Genomic DNA, 18,059 nt, shown 5'->3' on the forward strand with positions numbered 1-18,059 from the left:
ACGTAAATAAAGAAAAAGAAAGAACTTTTATAAAACTAGAGAAATAAGAAAAATGAATATGAGATATATAGATGTGTTTTTAGGCTTGCATCGATGGGTATTTATAGTCTCCTAAAAAACCATAAAATAACATTAAAAATCTTAAAAGATAATTCTTGAAATTAAATATGAATTTGTGGCTGAGTCTTATGTCTTTACGCAACTGTTGACTAACCTTCTAAAATATGTTCAGCGCTTTCATGCCTGGTTTCATATCCACTAGGTCGCTCATGATCCTGGAAAAATAAAAAAGTCGTAGAACTTTATCTTTTAAATGCAATTTTCATAATTAGGGTCCTTCATAGAAAACTAGTAGAAACACCCAAATAAATAACAAAAATATAATAATGGAGAAATTAACTATAAATATTAATTATTTAAAACACTAATTAACAAATGAACTAAATTGGTAACTCAACATGACCGATGAATTGTCACATCAGCACGTGGACCGCCACGTCAACATCGTGAACTGCCACGCTAGCACCGTAATAGTTAACGACGAAAAACTTTGGTCAAAGGGTCGCATTAAGTTTGTTTTTTTTATTTGGAGGGTTAGATTGAGAGAAAAATAATACAAGGTCCATGTTGATTTTTTTCAAAAGTATAGGGACTTCTGGTGCCTTTTTTGCCTAATTTATAATTGGGTAAAGTATATAAATGGTCCCTAAAATTTTTAGATACTCAATTTAGGTCCCCACCCTTTTAAAACTTACAATACAATCATCAAACATTTAGTTCGTTTGCAATATGGTCCCCGACGTAACGGCCATTTTACTACCGTTAGGGTAAATTGTATAAATGGTCACTGAATTTTTTCAGGCGCTTGCATTTAGGTCCCCTAACTTTTAAAATTCATAAAACAATCATCAATTATATTTTAAACCCCAAAATTCAAAATACTTCAATTACATTCTAAACCTCAAATTCCAAAATACTTCGATTACATGCCCAACCCAGCTCCAAATTCATAATTCATTCTCAAAATCTAACATAACAAACTAAAATTTGAAATAACAACCCTAAACCCTCAAAACATAATCGTTTCAAAAAACTTTAACAAACTATAAGTGAATAATAAGTTAGTATGTTGGATTTAGGGTTAAATACTCAATTCATTTTATAAAATAGTTGACTAGAAATTTTTTCGGTTTGAGTTTATAAAATTTAAATAAAGTCGAATTGAATTGAATTTTCGAGTTTCTGTTTAAATTTAATTATAAAAATTTATCATATTATAATATTATTTGATTCTAATTCAGTTCAGTTTATAAAATAGTTGACTCGAAATTTTTTCGATTTATGTTTATAAAATTTAAATCAAGTCGAATTGAATTGAATTTTCGAGTTTCTGTTTAAATTTAATTATAAATATTTGTCATATTATAATATTGTTTGATTCTAATTCAATTCAGTTTATAAAATAGTTAACTCAAAAAATTTTCTATTTGATTTTATAAATTTAAATAAAGTCAAATTGAATTGAATTGAATTTTTGAGTTTCTGTTTAAATTTAATTATAAATATTTATAATACTATAATATTATTTGATTCTAATTTAAATAGTGTTTTAACCATATACAGTACATATATTTCTTCATATTTTTTCCATATGTGATATACATATATCATACTGAGTCAAGGGACTTTACTCAAACTTAAAAATTAATCCACTAATTACTAAAAATTTTGAGATATTCGAGTTGTATTTTAGAACTCAATTTTAACTTGATTTTTTTTTAAGTTGAGTTTATGAAATTACAACTCAAAGTCAATTTGTATCAAATTTTTTGAATCAATTCAAGTCGAAAAATAATTTTTTCTAATCGAATTGAGTATTGTTCACTTATAGTTGGTTAAATCAAACTTTTAAATCCTAAACCCAACATGATCACTTATTATTATGACCCAAAATGAACTAAATGGTGTTGATTATATTGGATTAATTGATGGGAAAATTTAGCATTTAGGGTTATGTTTTGAGGGTTTAGGGTTACTGCTTCAAGTTCAGTTTGTTATGCCATATTTTGAGAATAAATTATGAATTTGGGGTTGGACATGTAATTGAAGTATTTTGGAATTTGAGGTTTAGAATGTATTTGAAGCATTTTGGAATTTGAGGTTTAGAATATAGTTGAAGCATTTTAGAATTCGAGGTTTATAATGTAATTAATGATTGTTTTGTAAGTTTTAAAAGTTGAGAAACCTAAATGCAAGCACCTAAAAAGTTTAATGACCATTTATATAATTTACCCTAACAGAAGTGAAACGACCGTCGGAGACCATATTATAAACGAACTAAATATTTAGTGATTGTATTGTAAGTTTTAAAAGTTAGGGGACCTAAATGCAAGTATTTGAAAAGTGCAGAGACCATTTATATACTTTACCCTTTATAATATGTTACAATATTAGTGATGGTAATATAACTTTTTGAAAAGAAATATGTTCACCACTTTAATGACCGTGATGTAGTTTTCCCAAATTTGTTAGTAAAGATGGCGCGATAACGTTTCACGAAAAAAAACCCTCGAAATTCAATTTCATGAAACCCTACCAAAACCTCGAATCCCAGAAAATCAAAAGGAAAACTAGCTAACGAAGACGAACTAATGGCAGTCTCTTTCATTTCTATTGCACTTAAAGCTGTCTCGATATCGTCTCGCTTCTTCCCTAAGGTTTCATCTTCTCTCTGTGTTATGTTATAAATTAGTTTTGCTCTCACTCTGTGTGTGTTTTAACGGTTAGAGATTTGTCGGTGTTGAATGGAAGCAACTTCGTAGAAATTTCCGACATGCTTACTTCAATGAGTAGTTTTTGTTTGAAGTGATTCTAATGATTGTTTTATTTGTTATTCAGTGGTGTATTTATTTTAATCCGTTTCTTTATTCTTCAAAACTTGATTTTCTCTACGCTAGTAGTTTTTTTCATCCTTTTTTTTGAGTGGTTTATGGCATATCTGGACCTTCAAGTATCTTTATTGTCATCCGACATTGTTGCTTTATTACCAGTTTGCACGAAGAGATGCAATCAGTTTTGTTGGGGCTTGCACACGCAATCATTCTTCTGTAGGTAGCTTCTCTTTCATTCTCAATTTTTTTCTTATTTTTGTCTATCTATTTGGCAGTTTGTATTACTTTGTTGCATCGCCTGTTTTAATTTGTATTATATGCTTTAGTATGTGCATTCCATAAGTTGCTGTTACACTGATTTGTCACATTTGCTTGAAGTGCTTGTGTCATCATAGTATAGGTATGAGCATTAAATATGTGTTTAAGTTGCTACTTGCCACTAACTCTATGGACATGAGTAGTCGTCAAACTGACCAAGTCAATTCATTGATGAATGTTGTTGCCAGAGATTGCATGATGAAGGAAGAAAAAAGAAAAAACTGTTACAAGCTTATTTGAAGATAATCTGGTAACTAATGGAGCTAAATGTACTTTTTTTTCTGGGCTTCTCAAAGATATATGATTGGAAATAAATGAAGTAAAGAGGATGAGAGAAAACAACTAAATGAAAAAGGAAATATATGACTTCAAAACTAAAGAGAGTGTGATAGAAAAGGAAGAAAAAAGAGAGGATGGAGATGGTGTAAGAAACTGTTTCAGCTATCCAGTGATTAGTGCTGCTAAAAGCTTAAAACTTTGACTAGTTTTCAAATTGTTTAGGTTTCTATAGAATTTGTGAGAGGGTGAGAGATTAAATAGAGAAGATGAGAGAATATTATACAGAAACAAAGAATAAATGGAAGTATTTACGGCCTCACAAATCAGAAAACATGGTGGAGAGACAAAGGAAAGAAGAAGAAAAAATGGAGATCAAGCAGCATGAAAAGACTGACTTATGTGATCTATTTTTTGCAACTTGGGCCATAATTCATGTTCAATTGTTTAAGCAGGTAGCAAAGCACATTATAAATTTTAAGAAATGACAAGATTGATTTCCCCTTCTTTGGAGGAAATTATATGCTTACATCATTCTTTATTATTCATTAATTTTCTTATATTTCTTTTAATATATTAAAATTAAAAAGGTTAACTCAAGCATTGGGTATGTTTTGTTACAGGTTAGTCAAATGAGAGCAGTTAAATTCAATTGCCCAATTATAATGTTTTAAATCTTTCAGGTGATGTTTCGGAGTACCAATGTGATGCATTTCATGATGATAGCAAAGAAATAAAGAAAGGCAGTGATCTACGTGAAGCACTCTCACGACTTGCTGGGGATTTTGACAGAGAGTCTATGTTGTCCTTGCAACGTTTCTTCAGCTCACGACATACTCCTGTGTTATCTACAGGCTCATTAAAGCTTGATCTAGCACTTGGGATTGGAGGATTACCAAAGGTGAAGGGCCGACATTGCATATTTATCCTGTTAGCACACTTCTTTTCTAATGAAACTCGTACTTATTTTCTATTTTGTGGTCAAACATATTTGCTGAGTTGTCATTGTAAATATGACAGCAGTCAGATATCTGATACATTATGTTTTTAACAGATATGTGGCATATAGTTTTACCTATTTTTCTTGGGCAATTCAAACTCATATGCTTCTGGTTGTCTTTCAGATATGGTGGGTCAAGGGTTATTATAGGCATTGATTTATTTCTTTCTTGCATAAACATCACTTTTTTAATTCTTTACTGATAACTGATTAGTTCAGCTCTCAATTTTATCTTATTGTTTCTGAACATTTACGTGAATTTATGCATGATGTAGCACTCTGCTTGATCAGTGTGAATGAAATATTTATGTGCGATTCTGCATTTCTTTGTTAACTTATCTTGGGAGAGATTTAAATTGTATAATGGATTCAAAATCCTGACTTAAATACTCTTCTATTTCTGATAATTGCATATTTATATTGATTTTTTCTTTAGGAAATCTCTGTGACTTTTTATTACAGTGAAAATGTATTTAATATTATGCTTATGCTTCACCTTGCTAATTGTTTATTATCCAATATTAATTAAAAGTGAATAGTGAAAAGGCTTATACAGATTTTATTTGTTGCTCAGATGCTCTTGCTTCCCTCTGGCCCTAATGTTTGACAGAAACTGTCATTGATAGTTGTGAATAATGTAGTTTGAACCTGCATAAGATATTTTTCCTTAACATGTCAGTTTGATTACACTAGAACACAAGGATGATAATTGAGACTGTTAACAACTCAACCAAAGGTTTTAGCTAATATAGGTTTGACAGAAACAATGATTAAATCTCCTAAAATGTCCCCTTCCTTACAATAGTCCTTGAGCTCTGCTTGTGATCCAAGCATAGATAGTCTGCTTACCACATGATATGTTTATATTTGTAACAAATAATTTGAACTTCAGCCGCACTGACACATTATTCCTAATTGTAGATACTGATTCTTAATATACATTTGTCATGAAAAAGGTTTGCAATTTTATTCTATTTGACACGTAAGTTAGCTGCTACAGAGTATGGGCAGGAAGGGCAGGAATGGTTGAAAGTTTATCTGATCTCTGTTATGGGTTATTCAGGGAAGAATGGTTGAAATTTATGGGCGAGAAGCATCAGGCAAGACAACCTTAGCGCTTCATATAATCAAAGAAGCTCAAAAGCTTGGAGGTGTTGTTAACTTTTCTTCCCATTCTATGGTGGTGGAATCATTTCAATTCTGGAATATAAATTGCAATAATTTATTCTGAGGATAATGTTTTGGAAATATTTAGTAATTTTTGTATTTCCCATTGTCTTGATGTCCATTATTGAATAATTCTAGGATACTTTAATAATGATTAGTGCAATAATTTGTCTCATGGCTGGCTGAAATCTATGTCACAATGATTTTTTTAATTCAAAAGTCTCCTAGAAATTACACATTTTGTAGTGAATCCTCATTCATTTCTAGTATCTGCCTCTATGTTTAAGCAGAATTTAACAGGAAACATGGTCAGGGAGATGATGCTGGAACTTGTCTGCATATTGGGGCTTATACTTCCTTTTTTGTTTTGTTGAATGAATCCTCTTGGCAGGGTATTGTGCATATTTTGATGTGGAGAATGCTATGGACCCTTCACTTGCTGAAGCAATAGGTGTAAACACACAAAATCTTCTTGTTTCACTTCCTGATTGTGCTGAGAATTTGCTTTGTGCTGTTGACACACTGACCAAAAGTGGATCTGTAGATGTAATTGTGATTGATAGCGTAAGTACTTGATTCGTGTCTGCTCTGTTTACTCAAACATGTTTATATTTTTAAGTGCCCAGATACCCATACAATTTGATTCCGTGAACTGTGGTGGTGTTGATTTTTTCTTCTCATTTGTTGGATATCTGACATATGACCATGTTATGTGATTCTCTTACCCAAAAAAATTGTACTTTAGGCATTCAGGGGCTTCGTTTGTATTTTGCCCTCAGGTCTGTGGTCTATTCTTTCTGGAGGTATTGAATGTGGATATCATGTTATGCCTCGTTTCTAAGTGTTACTATCTTCATTGAGTGAGTTATATAAGCCAAAGGGCAATAATCACGAGGACATGCCTTTTCAATTTTTTTTTTGTAATATGCCAATCTGGGATATATACAAAATACTGCCTCCAAAGACTAAAGCTTGTCCAAGTGAATTAAATTATATGTGAACATGTTAATTTTCATAGATGCGTCCAAATATTTGGACTGTGGCTGGATCTGAAATTTTGACACATTGAGTCCAACATATATATTATATATGAATATCTGAATATATATTATATAGGTTGGCCTCTGCAGTTTACTGCTTTCAAGCTTTTGTCATTTCTCTTCTCACTTTGAAGACTTAATTCTCAATGTTTGGTATTCACAGGTTGCTGCCCTTGTTCCTCAGTGTGAACTTGATGGTTCAATTGGCGACATTAGGTGTGATGTACAAGCACGGATAATGAGTCAAGCACTTCGGAAAATTTCTTTTTCTTTAAGCCGTTCCCATACTCTAATTGTATTTCTTAATCAGGTTGATACCCTGTCAAGATCTCTCTCTCTTTCTTTGGTTTACACAAACAAGCATAAAAATAAAAATGCAGATGCACACACACACCGTAGATTTCAGTAAGCTGTCTTGTAGGTCATACAGTTTTTATCATTTACATTCAGGTCAGACATAATGCGAAACAAGGTCAAGCTTTCGGGCATATGGATGAGGTCACTTGTGGTGGAAATGCCCTGAAATTTTATTCAGCAATACGGTTGAGGATGATAAGAACTGGATTGTTGAAGAATGAGGATAAGGTATAGAATCCTCTAAGTTTGGTTTATTATATTCTATTGATGATAAGAAATATCAAAAGATTTTCTAAATTTGGATGATAGTAAGTTATTTTCTTATTTTATTTCTATGTTTCTCTCCGACCATTTTTCTTGAAATATTAATGTTTGATATTTTGTCCGACACATATCCGGACATTGGTATGGGAGAAATGATCCTTCACTGATTCTAAATACGTCGAAATCTTGATGAAATCGAACATACCCAGCACCATGTTTGAGACTCATACATGAATTTCCACATCTAGCTATCTTTGTGATTTCGAGTTATCTGTAGGTATAGTTCAAGTTCTTATTATCATTACATAATCCATCCATTAGTTTCGTGTGGACTATCTATCCTTGTCTTTAGGTAACTGGCTTGGGTGTTTGTGTTCAAGTGGTGAAAAACAAGCTGGCACCCGTAATGCAGAAAGCGGAGCTCGGAATACAGTTTGGTAAAGGATTTTGCCGTGAATCCGAGATCCTGGAGTTGGCATGCGAGTATGGAATTATCAAGCAAGAAGGAAGCAACTACTTCATCGATGCTAAGCGTTTCGGTGATAAACGGGAAGCCGAACGATACTTGGCCGAGAAAGAGGGGGTTCTTGAAGGTATGGCCATGGCTTTAAGGGCGATATTATTCGAAAAGAATAGCTGAGGAGAGCATCGGAACCGGACTCGTCCGAATTCAAACCGAAGGTTCAAAATGGTCTTTAAATGCATTAGCTCGGATGGCTTAATCATGCCAATCTAACAAGAAAGGTGAAAAGTGTATTCTAGTGCGAAAATATCATTCATTATCTATTGTTGAAAGAATTTATTTATATATATATATATATATATATATATATAATTTTTTAAAATTGCTTTCATTTTTTTCTTGACTTTGAGAATTTATAAATTTTGGAATTTTTTCATTTTCATTTTTTAGATTACTTTTAACAAAATAAATGTTTTAGAATCAAGGGTAAGTTACGCCTTTAATACTTAAACTATTAGTTTTTGTATGTTTTATTATTTAATTTTTTTTCTTTTCAAAATCATATTTAAAGTTCAGTTTTTGTTTTATTTTAATACTTTGTTCAAAATTTAAGTTTTACAAAAAAAAAAGTTTATGTATTAAAATAGATCAAAACTAATGGTTTAAGTATTAAATATTTTAAGTTTTTATCAATAAGGTATTAAAATGAAACAAAAACTAAAACATTAAGTGTGATTTTAAAAAATTTAAAGTTTAAATATTAAATTTGATTAAAATTGATAGTTTAGGTACTAAATGCATAGTTTACCCTAGAATACTTTCTTCGAAATTACATAACACAACAATACACGTCAAGGAGAAGAGTCAACTGCATTATATATCCCTAAACTATGATCTTCATTGTAAATTACTCTTCAAATATTTTAATCTTCCAATTTCATCCCTAAATTTCAACTCTTATTCTAAAACTGTCTATCCCTAAACTATAACTCATTTTAAATTTATACTCACACTCCTGAACGTTTCAATTTCATCCCCAAAATTGACAATAATTGAAGTACTCTGCTTATTTTAAGACCCAATTTGGTCATTATTGAAATTGAGAGGACCTCAGTTCTTGATCGAATTTTTGCATTCTAATATCAAGAGGGTAAATATTAGAAATTCCAAGGACTAAATTGAAAATAAACCCTAAAAGTAAAACTCGGTCGATCATAAGTCAAGTTTCGATCAGCAAACGAGAATGCAAAATCTTTTCCGGCAAGTGCAAAAGAACGGAACAACAATGTGCCATTTCCGTCTCTATAATAAGCTGAAGCTCATGTATGTTATGGCATCCAAAATGATACCAAACGATGTAGCAACACTCGTCAATCACCATCTATCATCCTCTAAACTCTTATGATCTATACTATAATCGAAGCCGGGAAATGTACAGCGCCGCTTGGGTAATGATCGGGAATAGCCCCAAAGGAATCCGAATACTGAACTGCCTGATGAGAAGTGCTCTAACCAACTTGCTCATCCATCTTGTTTTGATTCGATTCTCCAACTCTTGGTGGGAGCGATTTGGCAGCAGTAATCGTTGCGAGTTTGATGTCGTTATATACCGATGTGAAGGTCATGCAGGACCGGAGGAGAAAGTGGTGGAATAGCTGAACCGTAAGAAAAGTTTTCAGATATTTCCATGATCCTTCGGGCGGTTGCCGTAGATTCTTTGACACCAATCTTTCTGGACGAAATTATTCCAGATTCGTCAACTCTAGAAGAGTTGCTACTCTCGAGCGACAATGAGAACTTGCCCTTTGAGATAGTTGTCTGTGCCGATTGTATTACGGAAGCGAAAATATCAGATTCCCGAAGTCCTTGGATTATAACCTGTGGATCAGGGGAAAAGTGAATGATCATGTCATCCACGAAATAATCCATCGCAAAGAACAGCAAAAAAACCCAGAAAAGTGGAAGTTTAACTCACCATGGGAGCATAAATCCTAGTTAAGATGCCCCTCCTCAAAAGTTTCAAGTTCAATTCTTTATCAGTCCACACCACATGCTCGCGGTACCTAAGGGGGAAAAAGCACAATATTATTCGAAGAAGCCAAAAATAAACTCCGACACGACACAACTATGACACACACATTGCTTGATGAGAAACATTTTTGCCTAGATGTGAAAGTAAGGAGTAGATCATCATAGACGATTCTTATACAGCCCAACAATTTGCTAAGTGTAGACATTTGACAGCCTAAACATATCAGTAAATGTTTAGAAATCCTTGCCCATAACACGCAACATCAGAAGCGTCGGTTCATAGTCGAAACGAGAAACACGACGACACAGGATGTTTAATATGTTAATATAAGCATTACCAGCGAAGCATCTCCTCTTCGGTTGCAGTTGAAGCAATTATGAATGCCTGCATAAAATAAAACATGAAAGAACTAAGCAAATTAAGCAAAAATACATGGTTCAAGTAAACCAGAAAGCAATCGTCCCCCTCCATCGAAATATTAGAAATATCAGTCAACGTGTAATCATCATAGAGAACTCGCCAACTCTCTCCCTCCATAATCAATACAAACATTACTAGCCCTAATGTAATATGAAAATGGAACTTTCTGTAACTTATGCTAAGAGCAGGTCAGAAAACATGCATTCTGGCTATAACTTAGGCCTATAAAACGGCCAAAGCTGAAATCAAGAAACACATACCTAGTACTTTTAGTGTTCCTTGCTTTATGCAAGTACAATGATATTTGAACTTGATAGATCGGTAAATCGGGTTAAAAGAAAGTTGGAAAACAATGGTCCAAGTAAAAGCATGGGCAATAGAAAACAGATATGCAAGTTAAAAACCCGATAAAAGGAATGTGATGGATTATATCACAATTGGAACTCACAGCTCTATCGAATTCTAACATGAAACATCTTTTAACATCGTCCTTTGTAGGCTTGCAACCACATCGATCACGCCTTGAAGTTAGATCAGAAAATTTGGGGTATGTATAATGCAGAACAGCAGCCTCATCCAACTTGATCTCACTGTGAAATATCACACAAAATTTATATACCTAAGATTAAGAAAGGAAAGGACGCTCAACTATAAAGTAAATGACTTAAAAAATAAAAGGATAAATAAAAATGAACATAAGTCCACAACAGATAAGAAGTCCTTATTAAAGAAGAGGTCATCTGCATTTGACAGATATTAACAACTTAGTATATTAAAAGACAGGGCCCACTCTAGGAGCGACAGCAGCTGAGGCAGAGAGCCAGAAGTAATTTTTGAAGTGAAATAAGGTGCTAGTTTTAACTTTTAACCCAATGTAATTAATAGTATATGCAAAACAAAAAAACTCTGCATTGTATTTAATAAAGCTCGGAACTTATGTTTTTTCCTCAAAGAACATAAAGATTTTGCTTTGCTTTATTTATTACTTAACAGTTCCTAAGATGATGTATTATCATACTAATTTACTAAAAGTCATTATCAAAGAAAGCTCGGTGCTTTTTGCAATTTGGTTTTTCAAGAAATATGCATGGATTGGATTATGATTATTACCCAAAGTTTAATTCTTGTAAATACAACTAATCTTATCTTCTTTTGGCAATTAAAAGAAAAGCAAATAAAATAAACAAAAATGATACTTGAGTTTGCCTACACACAATGGTTCACACTTTAACCAAGGTGCCTTGCCTGAAGAACAGCAAGACACACTCTACTAGGTTTGCAAGGTGCCTTAATCTCGCTGATAATGAAAAGACACATGTGAACTTTTTATTGCTAGATATACATAACAATGACGTTAACAACATAAATTCATTAACACGAAATTAGTAGAAAAGGAGAATACCATACTTTGGTGTTTTCATGTAGTTATGCCATCTGTGTGCACCGTTAGGGCGAAGATGATCTTGAATACGTGCAGCTGATTTCCCATTTCCATAGGTCAGAAAGTAGTTTGGATTGCCACGGGTTGCCGCTTTATAATTGCCAAAGTACACTTCCTTGGGAAGATGATCATAGTTCTTCTTGAACATTGAAACCTATGCCAAGATAGAAGATGTGATAATCAACAACAAGTGCATACATGATCATAACCCTATCAAAAGCAACTGGCATGAGAGACAGAAAACTTAATAATCTTGCCATCAAACTAATATTAGCCATATCGTAATAAATCTAACCAAAGCAAAGCATGATCAATAAATAGAGGAAATTATACCTCAGTAAAAGGTTCCTTGACATCATCCTGCTCGACGCTGCTTTCCTGAAATTTTTATATGATTTAGTTGCTTTCGGAGTCAACAACAAAACAAGATCAAAGATTCGAAATAACTTTACCCATTAAACCTTTTTATAACCAAAATAAACATAATTGACTTTAGAATCTATAAAGGCAGCTCTACTCACATAATTTGGAAAGACAACCATATCAACATTTCCTGGTACACCCGACAGTAATTGTCTCAAAGAGTACTCACGAGCACCCACAGGATGTATAAGCTCATCGGTGTCAAGATGAATGATCCAATCCATGCCAGCATCCTGTAAATGAATGAAGAAAAAGAATAGTAAGGTTAAGAGTTATATCTTACCATCAATACAAATTTATACTATACATGAAAATATATCTGGGGGAGATGAAATGTAATAACATACCCTTGCCATGACAATAGACATTTCCATGTTAAGGGATTGCTTCACAAACAACTCGTAGTTACATGGTTTGTAGAAGAAGCTAGCCAACCAAGTCTCATTCCAAATCCGACTACAAACACCAAAATGAAATCGGAGAAGGAAATCTAAGAGCATCAAGCCAGATTTTAAGGCATCAAACAGTTACCTTTTTAAGAATGATTCAATAAACTATCAAGGAAGCAAACAGATAATCCCATGAAAAGTATTATATCCAGAAACCATTAACATACACACAAAAAGGAAGTTGATACCATACAATCTAACGGTAAAGTATAAATATTATAGGTCATCTCCAGTTTACCCTAAGGACACAGCACTATTTATTTCAGAGCTAATGTCTCCCAAAATGTGTAATTTATTCTCATTTTGGGAGCTCAATAGGATGGTAGTTTGGTCCATAACTATGGAGACTAAGTTCCACATTGCAACCAAATCACTAGTATTCCAGGACTGAAAATAGCTCTCAATTAACCTCCAAATTTTTAGTATCTCTCTCTCTTTTCCTCACACCCTTCTCTACAGCATTGAGTTCTCCAACAATAATTTAAGTCTTGTACAGAAAAGAAGCGCAAAATTGACTTATAGAAGAAGACCACAAGAAAACAAGTACTTTTTGTTATCCTGAATTCAACCAATCTTGTACAAACCTTTTAGCTTGTTGTTCCTCTAATTCTTTTGTTCTGTATATCACTTTCACCCCCTGTACAAGATGATTTATTAGATAGCAACAGAATCGAAGAGGAATAAACAGAAAAGCTTACAACAAGGTATATAAATCAAAAAGAGGAACGAATATTTATGCTCACTGGAATTGATTCTAGGACTTTAGATACATTAGGAGAGGCAGCCTTCCCCTCAACAAAGAGGAAAAAGGTTGAAACTCCAATAACCTTGTGATAAAAGATCCATGGTAGAGTCTGTTCTAATCCTGCAGAAGTACTAGAGATAATACATATCTGGCATTCAGCAAAAACAAAAAAAGGTAAGAAACAGCATCCACAATTCATCAAACCACATACATCAGTGATAAATATTTTATGCAAATAAATTTGGTATCCAGTATCCACCGATAATCTTTAAAATATGCAAAAATTCTATATATACATATTAACTCCATTCAATTTTGAAACACACGAAAAGGGGCTTCACAGAGCAATACATTAATCAAAGAAACTGCTTGATCAAACCAACTACTATCTTATTTACTAATATACATTTACAGCATCTTAGATCATTTTGGTTATATATTAAGAAAAATTAACTCATTTGGCTGTGAAATTTTTTACATCCACAGACGTGATTAACCAACTACACATGCCCATACGTGTATTTTAAAAAAATAAAACTAATTACAGTCTCTTAATCCTACTACTAAAATATAAAATTTATAAACATTATCACATTCTTTATTAGTAAGTCTTTTTAATATTTTTGTCCTAAATTTTGGACTACGTGCTCAGCCTACATTTTAGAATGAGCATGAATAAAAATATTATATCCGAGATATAAATTCGAAAAGAAAAAGAAACCTGTGTAGTGAACAAATCAAACCTTAATTCCAATATTAAATGTTCTAACCAAATCCAAACGACTTGAATCCTACCATATATATTATTTTTTATATTTATATATTTATGTATTTTATATGAATATATATAATACTAAGATGTAAGCATCAAATTTTTTGAATTATTTATTTTTTTAAACTAATCATAATAAAATATATTCATAAATAAAGATTAAGAAAATATGAATCAGTAAGCTTAGACAATCCATTGCAGGTACAAGCATTTTCCAAGGAGGGTTTAGACAAACAAATATAATATCAATATCGTTCTCTAGACTCGATCCAAACTCAATACGATTCAACTCATGAACAGGTCTATTCCGCTTTTAATTTCTTCAATTTGATCTGAATTTCATGGTTCAAGCTAATCCAAATCTACATCTAATTTCATCCTTGATTATTTTAAATCTATAATCTACAAGTCTATCGAATAAATATATAATTTAATAGAGAAAATTAGGTAGTCCAATTCCAGGCAAGATTAGGACCTGAAATCCACTAAGATTCAGATTCATCGGGGATATTAAACTGAAAAAAGAGCATTACAGAATCTGAATATTCAAATTTCCAAAAAAGGGAAACCCGAAAATCCAACTAACCTTAGGCGTAAGATCCGACCCGGCATCGAATTCCCAACCCTTGAAATAAGGGAAAGCCGGTGACTTGCTTCGACCCAAAGTATCGACGCAGCCTGAATTGGAGCGGCGATCTGAACCGGGATTGGAACCGGGGTTGTCCATGCCAGGGAACTGAAACGGGTCAGTGGACCAACGGGAGATGGGGTCGGTCAGACCGCCACGCCATTGGAGAACAAAGGCAAGTAAGGCGAGGGCTAAAGGGAGGATAGTTAAGAGCAAGAGGAGACGAGAAGTGAAGGATTGATGTGAAGAAGAAAAAGAAGAAAGGGAAGACGAAGAGGATGGTCTTGAAGAAGAGTGGAGACCCGCCATGAGAATGGGAGACTGGTGATGAAATAAAGGGACTGAAACATATACATATAAATGGCAATGAAAATGTGTGTGTATATATATATATATAGGTTGGTTGAAGGAAGGAAGAATTGAAACTGAAAGAGAGAAGTTGGCAAAGGAGAATGACACCACGCATGTAACAAGGCGTTTTGTCCTTTGTTTTGTCCTTTAGCTTCTCCTCCTTAATATTTTTTCATTTGTTATATTAATTTTTTAAAAAAATTATAGGTATCTAACTTATTAGCTAACTAATCTAGATAGTATAAAATAAGTGTCGAATATATACCTAAATTAGTTTTAGAATGATCTTGGTGTCTGACGTTACAAATGTTATTACTTTAGTTGTTTGGGTCGTCAACAACGTTAACTTCCTTCGTTAAATAATATGTATCATAATCTGCTAATTTTTTTTAAAATATTAAAAATATTTATATATTTATAAAAACTTAATTTCTCTTAAATTATAAAAAAAAATCTAAAATCCTTAAAATCCTCAAATCATGTCCTTAATCCATTGTTACCGTCTTTTTTGGCTACGACCACTGTCGCCGACGTAGTCCCTGTCATTCTCCTAATCATACACCATTGTAGTAGCCACCAATTAGCACTTAATGAAATAAATTAATATTGTTGATAGTCCAGACACCTAAAATGATAACATTTATAACATTAGACACCAAGATCATTCAAAAAATAATTTAGACACATATTAATAAAAAAACACTATAGTTTTGACACTTATTTTATATTTAAGCCCTATATTATGATATTATGATATTAGTCCTCCTAATATTATTTATTTAATTTGTAATGTTAAAATTTAAATATTCCATGTTACTTAAAAGGATTTTAAACCCTATCTAGCTAGATGAACTTTAAGATACATAAATATTTAGTATGTAAACTTATTTTTAAGTCTAATTTGATACCCAAAGTTCTTTTTAGGTACAGTTAAATATTTGAAAATGACTTTTTGGTCCAATTCGATATTTGTGATTTTCAGATTTAATTCGGTACGCGAACATGACTTATTTATACTTAATTTTTTTTATTTAAACCAATACTTGAATCTTTTGATACAATCGGGTGATCAGAATCGATTTTATTGGCCTTGAAATCAATTTCAATATCAAAAATTAATATTTACTTTATTAAAACTGTTTTTCAATTTAAATTTATAAAGTTATTTAAAAATTTGAACCCCTTTCACCATTTACATTAAATACAAATACTATTATATTAAAGACAATATATGAATTAAATTATGGGTTCGTTTGTTTAAAATAGTATATTAATATTAAATATATAAAAATTAAAATTACTTTGAGTATTTATTATTTGAAGTGAAAAGTTCGAAAAATGACTTACGGAGAATCAAAACGTAAGTCATTTTCCAGAAAATACAAAGAAAATTATGTTGACTAGAAAATGTTTTACATTGACCAACCAATTTTCCTCTGACCAGGCACAAAAAAAAATGAGAAAAACGCTTTTCGAAAAATATTTTACGGGAAACAAACGGATCCTAATTATCTAATTGTTATCTAAATCCACTAAAATTTGTCTTCTTTTGCAAAAAAATAGTTTTAAAAAACAAATGATAAATTTAAATATCCATATAAGGGCTAAAATATTTTGATAATAAATGCCTTAATTTAAATAAATCATCTATAGAATAAAAATCGTTCAGCCAATATCTATTTTAAATTTAATATGAATTGTAATTACAATATTTAAGTTTAAATATAATCAAAATTCAATATATTTAAATGAAAGAAAATAAATTTAATTTTCATAAATATAATTAATTCGACACTATCAAATAAAGTCAGGACCCGAAAATTTGTCAAACCTCTTGTGCAGCCAAATCGGGTCCGTACAATATCAAATAGACCATTTTATGATTAAAAAATATTGGTAAAATAGTTCCCAAGTCTTGTACTTACAAAATAAATTAATATGGCTCTTGTACTAATGTGGTCCTCAAACTTTAAAAAAATTAATGGGATTTTTTGTTGACTTTTTTGTCATTAACCTATATTCTAAGTCAACCATAAATTTCTGCTTCAACAATTGCTCATGCAACCAAAAATTAATTATTTATGTCTTTAACATCAGCCACAAGAAGTATTCCCTTCTTAACATATTTGAGAGAACATCTACGTCAGCAGAAATTAATGGAGTCGTTGGTTAATAACGTTGGTCAATGGCCACATTGAGTTTTTTTTTTAGTTGAAGGGTCACATTGAGAGAAAAAAATAGTACGAGAACTATATTTAGAGAAAAATAATAAGAGGGTCACATTAATTTTTTTTAAAGTAAAGGGGTTTCACATACCCTTTTACCAAAATATTTGTATATTAATACTTACATAATTTACTATTAAATTTAAATAAATAATTTTTTAAGTGATCTCAATGGTAAAAAATATTTTTTTTCTAAATATTCTAAGTTAAAGTTAAAAAAAGTTTTCAAGATATTATCTTATAATCATATTAAATTATTAAAAAAAATTAAAATTATTTTAACATAAAATACAATACGTACCTATTTTGACATGTCAACTTTCGTAGAACTTAGATAAAAAAGATTGAATAGTTTAGGTACCTATTTTGACATAAAATACAATAGGTACATATTTTGATAAAGAAAAATTACTTTAGATATTTATTTTGACCAACAAATATTTCAGGTATTTAAATAAAAAAATGATATATTTTAATTATTTATCTGTGATATAAAACTATTAATAATGATGCATGTATTTTAATGTAAGGTAAAATATAGTAAAATTATAAATTTAGAGTGTGCATATAATTGAAATTGTAGTTTGTTTAATATTTACTTAATCAATAAACAAATAATTTTATTAAGATTATTTTTTATCTTAAATAATAATTTTATTTTAAATAATTGTATTGTAATAAAAATATATCAAAAATAGTTTTATTCTTATATTTTAGGTAAATTATATCCATAACCATTTAACTAAAAGGGGATTATATTTTGACCACGGAACTTTTAAATTTATCAATCAAATCAC

The 18,059-nt window shown here is 31.4% G+C and overlaps 2 protein-coding genes across 2 annotated transcripts; one reads left to right on the forward strand and one right to left on the reverse strand.

The window, feature by feature from the left end:
- Positions 1-2,563: 2,563 nt before the first annotated feature.
- On the forward strand, positions 2,564-8,113 carry LOC120178997 (DNA repair protein recA homolog 2, mitochondrial-like). Its single transcript, XM_039184734.1, has 8 exons — positions 2,564-2,717; positions 3,051-3,111; positions 4,169-4,386; positions 5,549-5,636; positions 6,044-6,216; positions 6,856-7,002; positions 7,143-7,277; positions 7,666-8,113. Exons 1-8 carry the CDS (start codon positions 2,652-2,654, stop codon positions 7,951-7,953), a joined length of 1,176 nt encoding a protein of 391 aa, XP_039040665.1. The 5' UTR covers positions 2,564-2,651; the 3' UTR covers positions 7,954-8,113.
- Positions 8,114-9,075: 962 nt separating this feature from the next.
- On the reverse strand, positions 9,076-15,079 carry LOC120178993 (glycosyltransferase-like At2g41451). Its single transcript, XM_039184730.1, has 11 exons — positions 14,645-15,079; positions 13,285-13,434; positions 13,126-13,178; positions 12,440-12,548; positions 12,191-12,325; positions 12,003-12,047; positions 11,636-11,823; positions 10,677-10,818; positions 10,146-10,192; positions 9,752-9,839; positions 9,076-9,654 (listed from the first exon to the last, which is right to left on the reverse strand). The coding sequence occupies exons 1-11, from the start codon at positions 14,993-14,995 to the stop codon at positions 9,379-9,381; spliced, it is 1,584 nt and encodes a 527-aa protein (XP_039040661.1). The 5' UTR covers positions 14,996-15,079; the 3' UTR covers positions 9,076-9,378.
- Positions 15,080-18,059: the final 2,980 nt, after the last annotated feature.

The sequence above is a fragment of the Hibiscus syriacus genome, unplaced genomic scaffold (assembly GCF_006381635.1).
Source record: "Hibiscus syriacus cultivar Baekdansim isolate YM2019G1 unplaced genomic scaffold, ASM638163v2 tig00112395_pilon, whole genome shotgun sequence".
NCBI classification, from domain to species: Eukaryota; Viridiplantae; Streptophyta; class Magnoliopsida; order Malvales; family Malvaceae; genus Hibiscus; species Hibiscus syriacus.